Source organism: Leucopleurus acutus, assembly GCF_964270905.1.
Source record: "Leucopleurus acutus genome assembly, chromosome: 13".
Lineage (NCBI taxonomy): Eukaryota > Metazoa > Chordata > Mammalia > Artiodactyla > Delphinidae > Leucopleurus > Leucopleurus acutus.
In genome coordinates this window covers 5,319,728-5,338,482 of record NC_139155.1, presented here as the reverse complement: position 1 = coordinate 5,338,482, position 18,755 = coordinate 5,319,728, and the positions used below count along the sequence as shown (strand labels likewise).

Genomic DNA, 18,755 nt, shown 5'->3' with positions numbered 1-18,755 from the left:
AAATGAGTTGAGAAAGGTGAAGGACCTACATAAGAAAACATTTCTCCTAAGGGCAGAGAAGAAAACTTAAAGAAATGGAGAGATAGTCCAAAACCCTAAATAAAAACACATCAATTCCTTTCAAATTAATGTCCACATTCAATACAAATCTGATCAAAATCCAAATAAGACATTTAACATCTGGCCAGGTGACTATCAATTACATCTAAAAGAATAAGTGGATGGAAATAACTGAGAAATGCTGGATGAATGTTCACCAGTAAGAAATGTTACATCGGGACACATTTTCATAACACAGTTCACAAGTAAAGCTTGAACTGCCTTCCTGCCTGGTGGAGACACAGGGAGAAGGGGTGCCAATCCTCAGCAGAGAGAAAGAGCCCGAAGCGCAAAGGGCACAGGAAGCTGCAGGCTGCGTGTAATCTTTATGTTAATCAAAAGGAAGTGTGGGTTTAAAAAATGAAGAGAAATAATGTAAAGGAAACAGAGGTGAATATTCGCCTGATCTTGGCAAGTGAGTACTTTCTACGTGAAAAAATTTCGGAAGAAACAAGGAAGAAAGGACTGATTACGTACAATTAAAAACTTTGGAAGGATCCAAAGCAACATATACCAAATTAAAAGGCAAAAGACAAAATGGAGAAAACACTTGCAGCAAATATAACTCGTATAAATCTTGTAAACATTTAAGACAATGGAACCAATCAAACACAAACAGATGGAAATTCAATCAGGAGAGAAATGTAAAAACAAGACAACACTAGCACATGCCCACCTCCTGGAAGCACTCCTTACTTCCTCTCACTTCCTCACTTTAGTCCTCAGGGAACCTTACACGGAAGGTTCTCACGCTGCTGCACCATCACACACTTGTGACAGGTACTCCGGAATCTGGATCCTACGAAGACGCCCCTGAAATAGCCTACCAGAGAGCTGCTACGGTAGCCATAAACTTCTGCTACAGTCAACAGGCTTTTTTAAATAGCCAACCTAACATTCAACATTTGCAAATTTAAAACAATCAGATGTCATTTGCACCTCTCAAATCATCAAATATTTTTCAAATTAATGCTCATGATAATAGTGCTATAATCATGAAAATGGAGACCTAAATGCCCAACAGAAGGAGACTGGATCAATAAATCCTGATAAAACCAAACAATGGGTTGTCACACAACTTTTCAAAATCTAATTTTTCCAAAGAGTACTACTTAGTGACACAGGGAAAAAGCGAGCGCTGTTCACACAATGTCCACAAATATAAATACAGCTACAGATCTGAAGATGGGCCAAAATATAAACAGGAGTTGTCCTTGGGTGACTTTCACATGCTTCTTTAGAAGTGTTGATATATTCAGAATTTTCAAATCCCATAATAAGAAAAAGACATTAGTTTTTAAATGCATTTTTATAACAACTCAAATAAGTGACAGAAGCAGCATACCTTGTTACTTAAAAATTCTTTCCCACTACCAAACGTAAAACAGATAGCTAGTGGGAAGCAGCCGCATAGCACAGGGAGATCAGCTCGGTGCTTTGTGACCGCCTAGAGGGGTGGGATAAGGAGGGTGGGAGGGAGGGAGACACAAGAGGGAAGAGATATGGGAACATATGTATATGTATAACTGATTCACTTTGTTATAAAGCAGAAACTAACACACCATTGTAAAGCAATTATACTCCAATAAAGATGTAAAAAAAAAAAAATTCTTTCCCTTTGCTTCTTTACCATCACTCTCCCTCTCAATACTGATAAAAAGACTACAATCTGCTGTACTATGTAAAACCTTTTTCCCTCAGCTTCTGAAAATTGGTAATAATTAGCCTGATACAAAGATCAAAAAATATGCATTCTTTCATACTTTGCACTGCTCATCATGCTCTTTTTCAAGCTCTATTAACACTTCAAGGACACAGCTGGACTACTTCCCGTCTGCTGAAGCTTCCACTGGGCTGCACCCATTCTCATCCTGAGACCGTCTATTCTTATATTCTTAGCAAGGCCTGCCTGCGAGGCTGGCCCTTGGCTGGTGTCTGGGGATGGATTCCAGGAATGCCCCCGCCTCACCATCCCTCACTGACAAGAGTGGGTCACCTGCCTGAACAGTCTGTACCAACAATGTGGTTCCTGCTGAATACCTTTCCACCTGGGAGTCTGGAGTTTGGGTGAGCCAGGCAGCAGGTGCCAATGTAAGCAGCCCCAAAAAGAACCCTGGGTGCTGAGTCTCCAACACACTTCTCGGGTGGGCAGCATTTCGCAGGTGTCCTCATGACTCCTGTGTGACCGCACATCCTGGGAGTGGACCCTTGGAAGCCTGCACCTCCTTCCCCTAGACTTCACACCTTGAGGCTTTTCCCCTCCACTGACTTTGCTCTGTACCCTCGGGCGGCAATAAATCTTAGCCATTAATAAAACCATACCTTGAGACCTGTGAGTCCTCCCAGCGGATCAATGAACCTCCCAGCAGATCCACTGGGTCTTGGGGACCCAATGCCAACAGTCTACCCACATTTGCAAAAGAACAGAGATCATAATGTGCACAGGAAAACCCACAATGCACTTTAAGAAGCTTACTTCAAGTTTCCATTTACAAATTATTTCTCTTATAAATCCAATTCAGGTAACAAAATATGTCTTCACTTAAACATCCTTTTAGTTTAATTTTAGTGGCAATACCCAAAGAAGCAGGTAGCAAACATGGACAGGCTCAGGAATCATGAACCTTCCTTTGAAAAAAAAAGGTAATACTGTTCCTTTTAAGAAAATTCTTAATGCAGCCATGACTCGTCAAAGTGACAGAACACATGAAAATACAAACAGAAAACATCCCAGGTCCTTGGGGGGAGGAATATGACAAAGTTCCAAGGAGAAGCAGTCAAAGGAACCTTTAGGGAAAGAAGAAAGGACCTGGATTCTCTGTATTCACCGTCAGCAGCGCTGAGAGGTAGGACATCCTCTCCCTGGACAGCGTCTGACTGAGGAGGATAATGTCTAGAGCTCGAGCTCTGCACTGGCAAACTGGAGGACCAGGCAGAGCCACCAGCACGGAGCCTGCTCTGACCTGAAAGGCAGACAAGGTGAACAGTACAGCAGGCGTGGTGTCACCACGTGGGAGCTGAGTCCACCAGAGAAGTGTGGGAATTCACAGCCCAGAGGCGTTGGCTGTAGCCTCACAGTGCTGGCCAAGTGCAGGGTCCCAGGGTGCTCATCCCCCAAGGGTGAGCTCTGTGTCTCAGGGATCTCACTCCAGCTCCAAGAACCAACTAGGGTCTTCTGGTTTGATTTTAGTAACATGTATTGCAACTGCAACAATAAAAATCCAAAGAACCTGGTAGCACAGTACATGAGACAGAGTTAATAAAATAGAAGAGAGGGATATTTCATTCAGAGAAAATGCTGTGACCAAGAGGCAGAGAGCATAAAACGGCCAGCACTCACTGAGTGCTTCACTGCGGCTGCTCTGCATGAATATAAACATGGCGTGAATCTTCTGATGATCTGTAGTCCCTGAATATGAACTGACTGCACAGTCATTTCTGGAGATCATTTTAGCCCATCGTAGGCAAATTATTCTACACAATGCATTCTATACTAAAACTCTAGAGAAATATATACATTTCCTCTAAAGGATGAAGGCATGCTCAGATTTATAGACATATCGTGGTACAACTAATTAAAATAGCTACGAATTGCTATAAGTCCAATATTTATCAGAATACCTGACAAGAGAATCTGGAACTGCAAAAGATGTGCACGGTACCTTGGGCAGCTGCTGCTTCAATGATCCCATGCTTTCTCAGTCACTGTAGTTTTACTGTGTGTTTAACATTTGGTAAGACCAGTAGCCCTCTTATTATTTTCAAAATTTAATCAAGACCTGGATGGTGGTCACACAGTTGTTTGCTTTATGATAATTTGTTTTATGCGTTTCTCCTTGTGTCATTTAACAATACAAAAAAAGTTTAACCACGCAGGTGGCTTCAGAGTTACGGGTAATGGTCTACTTCTTACACTGTGTGGCGGCTACATGGGTTTTTTAATTGCTTATTTTTCTGTAGTCTAAACACACATCGGACAGAGAAAAGATGACACTACCTCACACTTAAAACTTTAAAACAAAAATTTTATCAACCATGCCATATTCATGTGTATTCGTAAATGGATTTTAGAGTCAACTTTTCAAGTTTCATAATAAATTCCCTTTGGGATTTTTTAATAGAACTGTAATGAATTTGTGGACTAAATTGGTACAGCCTCAGACGTTTTATTTAAAGATGGAATGCTGGAAGCGGTCCTACGAAATGACCAAACTCAGGCTCTGTCCATCAATTACATCATATTTAAAGTTGTACCTTTCCACTCCCTCCTACCTGGGTCTGGCCCACTCCCCATTAACCCGTCTGAGCGCCACCACTAGTCGCTTTACGCCGGCCCCGGCCCCCCTTGGCCTGCCCCTCCTCAGAGCCCTCCGGGAGCCCCTGGAGCCACCCTCCCCAGGGCCTGCGACCTGGCCCAGCAGGCTTCTCTGCACCCGTCATGGAGGGCAGGCGACACGCGTGAGACGTGCGCATCCGCCGCCAGCACACCCCCTGCATCCCGCCAGCAACTGTCAATGCACGCACCAGACACACAGATGGGCCTGGTCCCCTCTCCTTCCTGCCACTCCCCGTAGGCTGCCTCCTCAGAGCCAGGCGAGGATGCCCCCAGCTCTAGGGATGTGATGATAGAACATTTATCCTTGATGGGGTACAGTGCTGTCACCCCCTCCTGCAATGACATCGCTGGAATTTACTAAATATACTCCCTGGTACCACAAGACAGTTTCTCAAAAACTGTAGCAGGCGTTGGAGTCTGTACTCCGGTGAAATGTAACAACTCTGATGGCAATGGCGCCCCCTGCTGACCCTCATCGCAGAACTACATGCAGAGGAAGCACCTGAGTCTTGTGTGAAGTCTTAGGGTGAAAGTGTTCCTCACTGTGAAAACAACAGATGAAGGTGAATTATTCCCACAGAAGTTTCCTGTCCTCCTTCACTTTACCTGGCCTCCTGTGTGTCCTAACAACCATCTCACCTTCTCAGGGGTGTGTCAGCACTCCAGCAGAGAAGGGCCCCACCTGATATCTGTACAATGTCAACACCTTGAAAAGACAGAGTCACACACACAAGATCCACTCTAGAAGCACATCACTGCAAAGTACGGTGGAGAGGAGACAGCGGCCAGGCTCGGGTGCAGATGGAGCTCCGCCATGCAGCAGCTGCTCGTCATTCAAGAACTGGCCTACGGTCCACTCCAGCTGCCCTGTTAACAACACGGGAGAGATCACAGTGCCCAGCCCACAGGCTTGCCGTGGAGATTAATACAAATATGAAACGTTCAGCAAGCACCTCTGATGAGCGCCCATCCGCTTTCTCTGTCACCATCATCATCACGGGCACAGCTTAGGCATGAGGGACACACACAAAGCTCCATCAACATGATGCTGTATTTGCTGAGAACGAGGAGAAGGGGAATCCTCTCCTCTGAAGTCCTAGCATCTGCCTAAGACAGACCTCAACCCAACCCCTGGAGAACAGAGATCGTGTCAGGTAGGAAATGCTGGAAGTGAAGGGCCCCTGAGGATGCAGGGCTGGAGCCCTGGAGAGCGAGAGAACAAGTTCTCTGCCAACACCAGCCCCAGGCACACGAGTTTGTGCCCTGGGTATAGACAGGGGGCATGTCAGCAGTCCCCTCGACAGTGTACACCGGGAAAAGGGATAGATTTCATCCTCTATTTTAAATATCAGGATAAAGGTAAATGGGTTAAAATACAGAGAAGATAATTTGGGCTCAGTGAAAGGCCACATTTTCACACCTTCACAAAAGCGAGTGGGCTGTTTCCGGGCAGAGCAAATTCAAGCCCAGGAGGGGTCATTCTCTAGATCACCTCACCAGTCCTTCCTAACTCTGAGAGTCCAAGATTCTGGGCATAAAGACCACTGAAGAGGGCTTCCCTGGTGGCGCAGTGGTTGAGAGTCCCCCTGTCAATGCAGGGGACACGGGTTCGTGCCCCGGTCCAGGAAGATCCCACGTGCCGCGGAGCGGCTGGGCCCGTGAGCCATGGCCGCTGAGCCTGTGCGTCCGGAGCCTGTGCTCCGCAACGGGAGAGGCCACAACAGTGAGAGGCCCGCGTACCGCAAAAAAAAAAAAAAAGAAAGAAAAGACCACTGAAGAAAACCTGAAAATTAAACAATCTAAGCAGTCAACTCAAAAAAGCTAGAAAAAGATCAAAATAAACCTAAAGAAAACAGATGATTTCTAGAAAATCATATAAATACTAAAACTGATTCAATTAAAAGTAGAAAACCTGGGCTTCCCTGGTGGCGCAGTGGTTGGGAGTCCGCCTGCCGATGCGGGGGACGCGGGTTCGTGCCCCGGTCCGGGAGGATCCCACGTGCCGTGGAGCGGCTGGGTCCGTGGGCCATGGCCGCTGAGCCTGCGCGTCCAGAGCCTGTGCTCTGCAGTGGGATAGGCCACAACAGTGAGAGGCCCACGTACCAAAAAAAAAAAAAAAAAAAAAAAAAAGTAGAAAACCTGATTATAACAGAATCAGAAACAGATTTAAAACATAAAAAATAAAGGAAAACTGTACCCTGAGTTTAAATGGAAAATGCTAAAAACCAAATAACTGAAACCAGTACCTTAAAAATAAGCATACATGTGACAAGAGAAGCTTATCTTAGGGATTCTAGGATGTTAACCAATAGAAGATACATTAATGAAATTCACTATAATGGTGTAAAGGAGAAAAAAAATCATATCATCAACAGTTGCCCAAATGTATTTGATAACATTTAACAATTATTCCTGATTTTTTTCAAAAAATCCAACAAATCCAGGAATAGAAAGAAACTTCCTTAACTTGTAAGAACACATAACAAAAACCTGGAACAAACATACTTAGCGATAACGTATTTTATTAACTTAATTTCCCATTAAGTTGGTAATACCCTCGTAAGAGGGGAATTTGCCAGTGTTCTTCAAAATTACATCTGCATTTACCCTGTGAGCTAACAACCCTACTTCTAAGCAAGCCTCCCAAAGACAAGTTGCCGAAACATGAAGCAATGTGTGAACAACGCTATTCTTTGTATATTCGCTGTTCCACCACCTGTAACAGCAAAGACTGGAAACCACGGAAAAAAACATTAACAAACTACCTACCTATGGATGTTTTAAAAAGAGAGAATGAAAAAGATCTGTATCTCATTCTAAAGACTAATCTCCAGGGCTTCCCTGGTGGCGCAGTGGTTAAGAATCCGCCTGCCAATGCAGGGGACACGGGTTCGAGCCCTGGTCTGGGAAGATCCCACATGCCGCGGAGCAGCTAAGCTCGTGTGCCACAACTACTGAGCCTGCGCTCTAGAGCCCACGAGCCACAACTACTGAACCCTGCACGCCACAACTACTGAAACCCATGTGCCTAGAGCCCGTGCTCCACAAGAGAAGCCACTGCAATGAGAAGCCCGCGCGCCTCAACGAAGAGTAACCCCTGTTCGCCACAACTAGAAAAGCCCGCACACAGCAACGAAGACCCAACACAGCCAAAAATAAATAAATAATAAACAAACAAACCAACATGCCCATTAAAAAAATAAATAAAGACTAATCTCCAGAATAAATTATTAATTGGGAAAAAGGAAGGAACTTAAAAGGGAGTATAGTATGCCACATTAAAAAAAATGGAAGAAATATGAATATATTGATATATAGCATTATGTATTCAAAAAGAAACATTTAAAGAACAAACCTTAGCTAATATAAAGGGTTAACTTTGAAGGGAGGAAAGGAAGAGAAGTGAAGGGACAAGAGTAGAAGTAAATGTCTCTGAACTACATTGCTTTGTAACTTCAACTTTGGACCATATAAATGTTGTATGTAATTTTTAAATGTAAAAGTAGGAGCAAAGGAATCCTGAAAAAATAAAAAATCAACTGAAACAAATCACTCTAATTGTATATCAAAGAGATAGCATAGCCACAGACAGCAGAATTATTTTAGGTGACTTAACTTTTTCTAACATGACATATCTTAAACACATAAAGAACCACAAGGAAAATCTTAATTAAAATAACATTCAGTAGGTTATTACTAATAATTTCAGTACTGTTTTTGAAATTATTATATATTTTGATGTTGTTCGGCACAAAGACTTTGAGCAGAAGAAAAGAAATATAAGTGTATAATAAAAAAGGTTAATTAAAAACCCCAAGATCTTTAATTTAAATGAATGTATGATTTATTTCTACGTATTATAAAATCTACAAACCTCATAGCTCTGCCTACTGAAAACCCTAAAAGAAATGAAAACCCAAGAGTAATGTGCATCCCCAGGAGGCAGACTATGGTCTCTAAATACCATAGTGTAGTGGGAACGAAAAGGAACCAGAGCTCCTAGGGAAAATGGCCAACTCCAGGTCTGGGTAGGAAACAGACAAAATGAGCCTGAGGTATCTTGTCCTGTTAGAACACAAACAAGTTACCAAAGATGACCACACTCATATCAAAAGAACAGGAGATGAGATGAGATGACAGCACAATTTGAACATCACAGTAACAATAAAAATAATAATGACTTCAAGTGGACTAAAAAACATAACCTCTATTTTTTTAAACCATGAATTCATAATACCTCCCCCCTCAAAAAACTTGCAAGTTATCTTCAAAGACTATTAGAGCATTAATCACTATGTTGTAAATTAATGAAGAATTAAGCATGTACCATGCCTTTCCTATATTAATTATATTTCGTGGTAATTAAATAGTTGATAATAGAAAACCCTTCTTTATAAAAGAATGCTAATAACAGATGTAGAAGGAATGACAGAATTAGGGGATCATCATTTTACAATCTCTAATAAAATGATGGATATAAGTACCCATCATCTGGTAGACATTCATGGAGAAATTTACAATAGAAGAAGCAGGCTGAAAAATCCCTGAACCCACTGATCAACCTTAACCTATTTAATATTTAGGCAAATTGCTTGAAAGACGCAACATACCAAAGCTCACACAAGAAGAAATACATAACCTAAATAGCCATACATCTGTAAAAGAAATTGAAACTGTAGTTTAAAACCTTCCCACGAAGCAAGCTCCAGGCCCTGATGGTTTCACAGGTGAATTCCACCAACCACTTAAGAAATACTGCCAGTTGTACCCAAAATCCTCCGAAAAATTCGAGTGTTAGGAATACTTCCCAACTCATTCTATCAGATCAGCAGTGGCCTGAGACCAAAACCACACAAAGACATCACAAAACAATTAGGAGATATAATATCAGAAATAACAAAGATGAAATACTTACTAACAATCTTAAGAAATGTGCAAAATTAGTATGAAGAAAGTTCTGATACACTCCTACAAGACATAAAAGTATTTCTGAACAAACTGAAAGACACTCCACATTTATGGGTAGGATAAATCAACGACGAAGATGTCAGTCCACCCTAGGTTAATATACACATTTGTCACAGCTCTATCACAGGTGCCAACAAGCACAGAAAAATCTATAATCTTCCCGAGACAAATGCAAAGACGGCTCAGAGAAGAAAGGAGGCTATGAAAATGGCACAGAAGCCAGCCTGATGTGGATCCCACTGACCAAACTGGGGACTTCACAAAGAACAAACTTAGGTTCACAAAGAATAATGTCTGTAATTGATTATAAATTACTGAGTAAATAAAAACCGAAGAGTCCAAAGTGACACTAAACAAGAAAGACAGAGAGGAGAGAGTGCACTCAAAACCGTTTCCCACCACAGGAGGCGACAATTACATCACTTTCCTAATCTGAAAATTGGTGGTTAAAAGAGAAAAGATGCAAGCGTTTACCCTGCCATTACAGGAATCCACCCAGTTGATGAAGGAAAGCTCTTTACAAAAGCTCAGCTAATAAATGTGGACACAATGACATAATTTTAAAACCACCATTTTCTAAACTCAAAAAAACTGATTTGGGCAAGGAGTATTAATGGATGTCAAATCCATTAGCCAGAAGAATTTTGGGAACAGGATATTCAGAAACGAAGTGCATAGTTTCCCCTGTAAAATACTCTTACGACAAATGTTAAACTTCAGTCTATGCAAGTCTCTACACCAAACTTCAAGGTCATGGGATACAGAGGAAAGAGAGCAAGAGGAACCAGTCAGAGAAACCAGAGCAGGGCACACTGCATTCCCGCTTTTCCTCCTCTTGACTGGTGTCCCTTCTCTCCTCTGTCCGCCCCAGTCCGTGTCTCGGCTTCCGTGAGCGTGATAAACACGGTGCAGGACAGAGGGCTCACTGCCTTTACTCTCATCCTGGACGGGCTCGACACTGGCCCTGCTGGCAAATCGACCAAACTCCTCGGAGAAAGAAGAGCAGAAATTGGGGTGGGAGAGGGGGGATGTGGTAGGGCAAAGCAATAAGTGCCAGGAGAAAGGCTGAGCAGAGAATATTCCAGAAGGCAGAGCAGGGGTGACGGTGATGATGGAGACAGAGCCAGCAGCTGAGGAACTGCACAAGTCCTAGTGATCAGGGTCTGGGAGGACGGAGGGCCAGGACACGGTTAAGGGGCCAGCCAGGGGGCAATTCTTAACTCAGATATAAAACGTGGTCCCCTCGCCTCTCCAGCCTTGGAATTCCACCCTGAAACAAAAGACTCAATGAGTGTTACCTTTGCTGGTGGGGAGGTTGCCAAATGTGCCACACAGCCAGAAAACTCCCCCGCTGTGCATATCAACATGGAGTTGGTAGCCACTCAGTCCACACTCCGGGCTGTCATCCGAAAGGGGGGTATGAGGAGGCAGCTCGTAGGGGCTAAAAAGCAAAACAAAATGTACCTGTCAACACCAGAGGTAAAATGCTTGAATTGGAAATACGCTTTAAAAAACTAACACCCCTTCAAAGCACTAGCTCTCATCAACCCTCTACAGATTCCCAATCACGTTCAGTGCCACAGACGCAGAAGAATGGCCCCCCGTTCCTTCTACCAACTTCCATAGAAACGGGCAGAAGCGTGTGTTCCCTGCGCATCCGCAGACCACCATGACAGAACATGGTTCTGAAATCCACCCGGGGCAGCAGCTCCGCTCTGCTCCGCAGTGGTCTCAGCATCCAGGGGGCTGAATGTGCAGCAGGAAAATGCACCCAACAACAGACCTACAGCTCAGGGACTCCCCCGGAAGAAGACCCAAAGCCACAGTGAACGAGCTTTCATTCGGTAAGAAACGCGTTACTATATAACGTAACAAACTCAGAAGCACTGGGGAGCATTTCAGGTTAAAAAAAAAAAAAAAAAAGGCATATGGGAGTCTCAGGCCCAGGGGAAGGGTGAGAGGAGCAGTGAGCCGGAAAGCATGTCCCCCACCTGATGGCCCGAAGTCCATTAACAGACACACTGTCCCAACCAAGCAAAAACACATCTGCAGGTCAGGCCAAGTGGGCCACAGGTCTGCCTGCCTTTCAAGACATGAAAATGCGAACTACTGCAGAGAACCTGCAGCATCTCAGTGCACTAGCACCTGGCAGTAATGAAGCTTCCCTGCCCTGTAAATCATACTCCACAAGGTGCGTCACCCTGAACCCAAGCAAATAAAGCAAACAGCTACTGACGGATAATCCAATGTTTTTAGCAACAGCTACATAATTTTGTCTGTTGGCTTCTGTCTAGTGATTAAAGACAGAATGTCTTTGTAGCTATTCTCAGGATATTAAGATGGTATCAACTCCGGATCCTTTATGCTGACTGTACAAAATTTAATACACCACATACAAATACATACACAGCAGCCGAGCCTAACGTGCTCCTCTCCACAAGGTGATGGAAATGAAGATTTGCCATAACAAAAGCCAGTTCTTCCTCCCTCTGAAAAAGAATACATATTTCAACTGAAATATTTTAATTTTTCATAAGGTCATTGTGAAGATCGCAGCACACTCATCTTACAGATAGATGTGGTTTCTTACAATCTAAGATTCCTGCAGCACCAATGCATTATCACTGTCTAATAAGACTTATCTGTCACATTGATAGCAGGACCACAATGCACCCAAATACACAGAGCATGTGGTACCGAAAGGATGAACACCCTAGTATTTATGAAACATCAAAGTGCTGTCTGACATATGATGCCTGTGGAAATATATTTTGTTAGTCCCAGGTTGTTTCAAAGTCTTTTCAAAGATAAAGAGAAGGCTGGTAAGAACTTCACAAGGTTAATCCCACACACACTCAGCAGCTGTGGCAGGACCTGTTTGACTTGGCAAACCCAGTGGGAGGGATTAGACTCCAAGTCCACTCGTCAGCAGGTCGGGCAGCAGGAGACAGGACAGGATGGCACAGGAGCCGACACCCGTTTCTCCCCGGGCACAGCTGCCCTGCCGGGGGAAGGTGACCCAGACGGCAGCCTGAAGCTGCCCTTCTCCAGTGGCCGATGGGACGATGGGGTCAACCAGAGTCCTGGCTTCCGCTCGGCCAACCCGGATGGACCAACTCAAGAGCGCAGAGCGAGCCAAGTGCTGCCTGGCCCCCAGTCACCTTGTACAGAGGGACTGAGGGAGAAAGACGACCCGACGGCAAGAGCGGGACGAGGGAAGAAAGGGTCCGGAGGCTGGCGTGGGGACCGGGGTTCTGCCTGGCCGTCGTGTACGGATGTGAGTGCTATCCCCAGAGTCAACTTGGGAGCTGCCATCCTTACATAGCTCCAGGCGAGATGCATCTGAGGGCCCCAGGTGAAATGCACAGGAGACGCTCTGGCAGAGAAAGGGCGGGCGTGAAAGGAGCAGAAGGATGGAATGTGGACCAGCTGGAGGAGGAAGGGGAAAGTCCCAGGATGTTAAAGGGGTAACGTGAACCAAAGCGCCCGGGCGGAAAGGGCTCGTGTGTCACAGGTGAGGGTAGAAAGGCAGACCCGCCGCAAAGGTGCAAGGGCCAGGCAGCGGGGAACATAAAGTCCGTAGGAGGGTGCAGTCGCTGAACATCTAAAGGACTTAACCCTTGACCCCATGCACGACGGAGCAAACGTGGCAGGTACAGGCTGGGCTTACCTTCCAGAGCCCCACCACGAGGCCCGGGTGCAGGCAGAAGATCCGGATCAGCCTATCACAGCCAAGCATGGTGGACTCGGTTAAGTGACTCAGGTTGTACTTTGCAATTAAAGAATACCACCGAGGTCTTTGAACATCATGCCAAAGAAAGGAGAGAGAAAAATGAGCTCTGGCTTCCCCCGTGTTGTCGATTCTCTTTGGTACACCTAAAAAGACTATTAAGAACATGCCAATCATGCACACATTACTAATAAGGAGAAACAACTTGTATAAATAAAAGGCAAAATGGATAAGTCCAAATTTCTTACCGTCTATCTTATTCTCCCCACCCCCGCTCTTACTGTCACCTCTACGGCCCCGTCAGCAGTGAGCTGAAGAATCACACAGGTGAGGGAGAGGAAGAACTGTCTTCTGTCCTCTTCCCCTCAAAACCCAGCACAACGCTACGATCGCAATAGATTCTCAATGTATGGGATGCATAAGCAAAGATGAAATCCCTCAAATGACAAAAAAGTAGGGGGTCTACTAGGCTGCCTGAAAGCAGGTTAACCTTCTAAAGTTATTATCAAGAATAGCTCAGAGACAGTGAAAACTGTAACGTCGGAAAATAAATTTAAACCAAAATCATGAGTGTTTTCATGAAGGAGATACAGCATGAACTGGATTAGAATTAGTGTCTAAGAGTAAGTAACTCAAATGTGTAAGAAAACACAACTCAGCTCTACTGTTCATGACACGTAAAATCAACAGAATGAAGCATTCTCTCTGCTCTATCACGGCAGGCGGAGATGTCTGTCATTCCCAGAGGCAATTCAGGAAACCCTGAGGGAGAGGCAGTCTCAGTGGTCAATTAACACAGCTCAGCACCAGAGGAAAGTCTCCAAGGAGCTGGCGCCAAGGGTGCGCCTCCAGCACCTACGACACACACCAGCAGGTGACAGGTATTCAACTGTTCGTTAAGCAGAAGTTCAAAGCCAAGGCATTCCGCCGTGCACTGTCTCAAAGCAGAGGGGGCTGTAAGCGTGGAAACCAGATGCCTGGCTGCCAGACCATCCTGGCCCCTCACTCAGAGAGCTTCTCGCGCTGAGAACTACACTGGTCAGGGAGAGGCGTTCGGTGAGCGTGCGCGTGAGGGAGAACCTAAAAATATGCTCAGCACGGGAGAGCAGACTCGGGGGAAGCTGAACGCCAGGTTGGGGACCAGAGCTGAAACCTTAGCTTCAGCCCTACAGACTGCCTCAGCGTGACCTTCACCTGTGTCCAGGGAGACGGCCCCACCTTCGAGGGAGGGAAATGAAATGAGAGAACCTCCCCAGAGCGCACCGCAGCCACTGCTGTGACATCATGAGTGTGGCCACGAGGCGCCGGGGCTGGGAGAACACCCCTCAATGTGCCCGAAGCCCGCACCCTCAGACGCAAGGCTCCAGACCAGCTGGACGGACTCCACAGAGAACATGCTGGTCTCCCTTTGCCTTGGCCTCACAGGTTCGTCCTGGTGCAGAAACTAAGGCTGACATCTACCCCACATTTCTCAGAAGTTCGGGACGCAGGGCGTCACCTGCAGAATGGAAAACGCTGGCCACAGTGACAGCGTAAAGTGTCTGACCGGGAAGGCACATATGACAGGGACACACAAACTGCAAATTACATAGATAAGGCTTTCACTGTTTTAAAAAAAAAAGTCTCACGGAGGAAACAAGAAAGACCCAAATCAGAATCAGTGAGTCTCTCCTCTGCTGTCACACAGACGCGCACGAGGACTTGTTTCCGCACGATGAAAGCACCTGCTCACAAACTTGCGATAAAAGTGCCAATCAAGAGATTCCTGAAAAACACTTTCAGGGTTTGTTCACCACTGTTTATCAAGTGTGGTCTGAAGTCCATTGAGTTTTAATGTATATAAATTAAATAAAATGAATTTTCCCAATCAATTTTGGCATTTCTGTCACTGTGCAGTATCTAGTATTCCTGACCTGGATGACAATTTCAGGAACACAGTATCTTTAACTGAGCTTTACAATTCAACACTATCCATTTATGAACTTTCATGATCATTTAATTGATGTCAACAATTCTGTCCTAAGCCCTGTAAACCATATCTCATGATATCAAATAACATAGTGTTCAAACTAGTACAGAGGTTGCAGACTCATTCTCCAAATATAATTTCATGGTGCATAAAACCTAAAGACCGCATTAGAAAAATTCTGGGGTCCGTCATGATACCATATAGAATTTCAGAGATTTATGCAAATAAAGGTACCATTCAAATGTGTCTGTACGCAGGGGAACCAGGAAAGAAGGTGGTTCTTCTGTGGAGATGCAGACCCTAAAGCGAGATCTCAACACCTTCCATGGCAAGGGCTGGGAGAGAAGCCCGCGGTGGGGCTGCAGCTCACAAGGCGGTAAGAACAACGCCCGCAGATGCCCTGCAAGGTCACAGGGGCCTGAAAGAGGAAAGGAGGCAGCCGGGGGCAGGAAACCAACACTGGAGAAGGAGAAGGCAGCTACCTTCGCGTTTCCATACATTTTATGTCAGGAGGTCAGGGTGCTATGTGTGCCACAGTCCAGCTTTTGGAAGAAAACGACTAGTGGTGAGAAAAGTGAGCATGGGAGAGTTCTTGGGAAAAGCAAAAGCCTGATAATGAGTATGAACCCAGGGCAAAGCCATCTCATGAATAATAATAAGTACTCAGTAAGCATCAGCAATATGACACACACGCATCTGATTTATGCATTTGATGATGAAATGTTTCGCTCTTCTTCACAGCAGCCACGCATGCTGAACCCTACATCACGACTGTCATCACCCCATTTTACAGACGAGAAAAGAGAGGCACAGAAAAGTCACCTGCACAAGACTGCAAATCTAGCCAAGTTCAACACAGAAGTACATAAAAAAAAATTAATGACTTTATGATCTAGTGTTTAAACTATGATTACTGTATCCCTTACTAAAGAAGGAAAATATAATAGCTTTATATATCTTTGTATTAACATGGTTAAAACTAAAAACTTCCAAAGGCCGGCCATCTGTCATCCGGGAAATTATTATGAGAATATCATTCCCTAAGTTATAGATAACCAAGGTATGAGGAGCCTAAGCTCAGGCTGTCATCAGTGTGAGAAACCCCTGCTTTTCCTATATGACAGTGATCCAGAATGAAGGGAAGGCTTTAAGATGCAATCAAGGTATATACACCACTGGTATTTTTTAATGACAAAAGGAAGGCCAACTGGCACTTACATATACGAAGTCCTCACCCAGAGGTTCTGCTGATTAGTACTTACCCATTTTTCATGGGGGTTTGAGACCGGTTCAGAAACACTGGCGTCACCCTACACAAATCTAAGGTTGACAGTGTGACAAGACGTGGCCAGTCTTTGCCATACCACATTGCCGTGACTGATGAATCATTGAAGGAAAGATCAACGTGCTCCAGGATGTGTTCTTTTCCACTATTTTCTTTCAATATAATTACCCAACCTAAACCAGATATTCTGAAGAAAGAAAAGCAAACAAAAATGTCTGCCTAGCAGCAAAAAAAACACAAAAAACAAAAGAACTGCAGTCTATCACATGTCAACTCTAAAGCACCTGGTACCCTAAAGGCCAAAGCCAAAGTTCCTAGAACACGCTCGACATAAATTTTCAAGTCACAACAGTTCTCTCTTAGGACTTATCTCCTCACCTAACAAACACTCACGGAACAGCTGCTCTGTTCCAGGAACTGGTGATACACAGATAAGGAACACGAAGGGCTCTGCCCATGGAGGGATGCCTTGAATGAATCTCCTGCTTTACTACAGCTGACGACCAGGCTGCTTCTGCTTTTCATAAAACCTCTGATCCAAATATACGAATAGGAAAATACTATGTATTTTATAGATACACAAAAGCACAAAATATCCAACAGTCCCTCACAATACAAACCACACATCGGTCCCATATACACAATACTTGGAACTTACACCACCCTTCTTCTTTAAGGTGATGGTGCATCTCAGTGTTTAATGGCCCTCTCACGACCACCACACGCCCACCCCCAAGAAGCCACGCCTGCCTACCTGAGGGCCTCTTTGGTCTTAACTGGGAGGCCTGTGCAAGGGTGGAGAGGTTTGAGAACCCGAGCTAGAGCTGCTTTTACAGACGCTATTTGTTTTGTAATATATTCTTTCTTCCAATATCCAGCTTCTTTATCCCCAGCTGACAGTGAGTTCATAGACACGGCTGTCTTCTCTACTGAATTAACTTTCCAATTAGATCGTTTAGGTGAAAAGGCAGTTGAGTAGATTCTGATCCAAATAAAGCTGGGGGAAGAGAGGAAATATGTTAACTGTCTAAGAGACACTGTAATGCACTTGTAATTGGAATGTATTAAATTAGAGACATGCAATCATTTTTAAATAGTCTATTTCCATGAACAAGTCAAGCTGAACACTTACAGTTGTTCATATGTTAAACTGAACTGTAGTGTGAGGTAAGCGTTTTAGATTCACCAACCCTAGAAACACATACTAACAGGAAAAGCTTGCTTCCCAGGGCTGAGTTACAGTGAGTGATCTCATATTGTTTGGTACCATCCCTAATAAGAACTGCCGTCTTACACCAGTAATTGAAGAGAAGATCAATTATAGAAAAAAGCAGGAAGTGTATACAATATGATTCCCTATCTTAAATGCATAAATGTTTCTGAAAAGAGCAGAAAGGAGTTTTAGATAGATAGATAGATAGACACAGATATATACACACACAGAGACATGTCAACAGTAACTGACACGTTTGTAATTGTATGTTCTTTTTCCTTTCTATATTTTAATTTTTCAACAATGAACATGGACTGCTTGCACAAAGAGGAAAGAAATAAAGATGATTAATGACAACTAACAGTGACAGTTCACGTTTTTGAGCACCAGGTGTTGAGCGCTGCTTCAGCACTTCATATGCATTAACTCACTTCATCCCCCCAGCAAACCCATGAAGCTGCAACTACTACTGTCCCCACTGAACCGATGATGTGACTGAGGCCCAGATGCAAAGTGCCCTAGGCCAGATCTGTACGTAAGTGACAGAACTGCCACTGAATCCACGCAGCCTCAACCCCTGAATGTCACTGCCGCTTCAACAGCGCAAAGAAATGGGTTCAAACAACTGTATCCACATTCAGAGAGCCAATCAGCCACAACGCTGGAATTCGACTCCACACCTTCAGTTGGTTACAGTAACCATCCTAACACTCCTGTGATGAACCATTTTCACACACATTATCTCACTTAATTCACGGTCAGGGGAGCCTCAAGAGAATGAAAACGTCTTACGGAATTAAAATATTATATATATTGTTCCCCTTGATTCTTTATAAAACACAAAGTTCAAGTTTAGGATGCTTCTGACAGTCCCCAACCCCAAATACATTCATTTCTTGATCACAAAATGCTCCACCTTGTTAAAAAGCTAAAGCAGATCTAAGGACAAGAGCATATTTGTCTAATCTGACTATCAGTCAAGCACAGAAGAACTTCTGTCAGGTTGTTCAGGACATAGGGCCAGTTTAATGTTTTGATAAACAGTGTTTCCCAGAGGGCTGGAAAATAACCCCCCACGTGACGATCCAGATCCAGCCCGATGTAGGCCTCCCTGTTATCCCACGCAGAGACTGCTGCTCAGGCCAAGGGCTGCCC

The 18,755-nt window shown here is 44.4% G+C and overlaps 1 protein-coding gene across 1 annotated transcript in view; it reads right to left on the bottom strand.

The window, feature by feature from the left end:
* The window catches only part of FBXO15 (F-box protein 15), a gene marked incomplete at its 5' end in the record, with an annotated part of 40,127 nt that overhangs the window by 7,800 nt on the left and 13,572 nt on the right, over nucleotides 1-18,755 (bottom strand). The window contains 5 exons of the mRNA XM_082853061.1: nucleotides 10,702-10,844; nucleotides 11,810-11,892; nucleotides 13,074-13,200; nucleotides 16,365-16,574; nucleotides 17,142-17,384. Of these exons, the coding sequence (XP_082709187.1) occupies nucleotides 10,702-10,844; nucleotides 11,810-11,892; nucleotides 13,074-13,200; nucleotides 16,365-16,574; nucleotides 17,142-17,384 (806 nt within the window). The remainder of the gene's footprint in view (nucleotides 1-10,701; nucleotides 10,845-11,809; nucleotides 11,893-13,073; nucleotides 13,201-16,364; nucleotides 16,575-17,141; nucleotides 17,385-18,755) is intronic.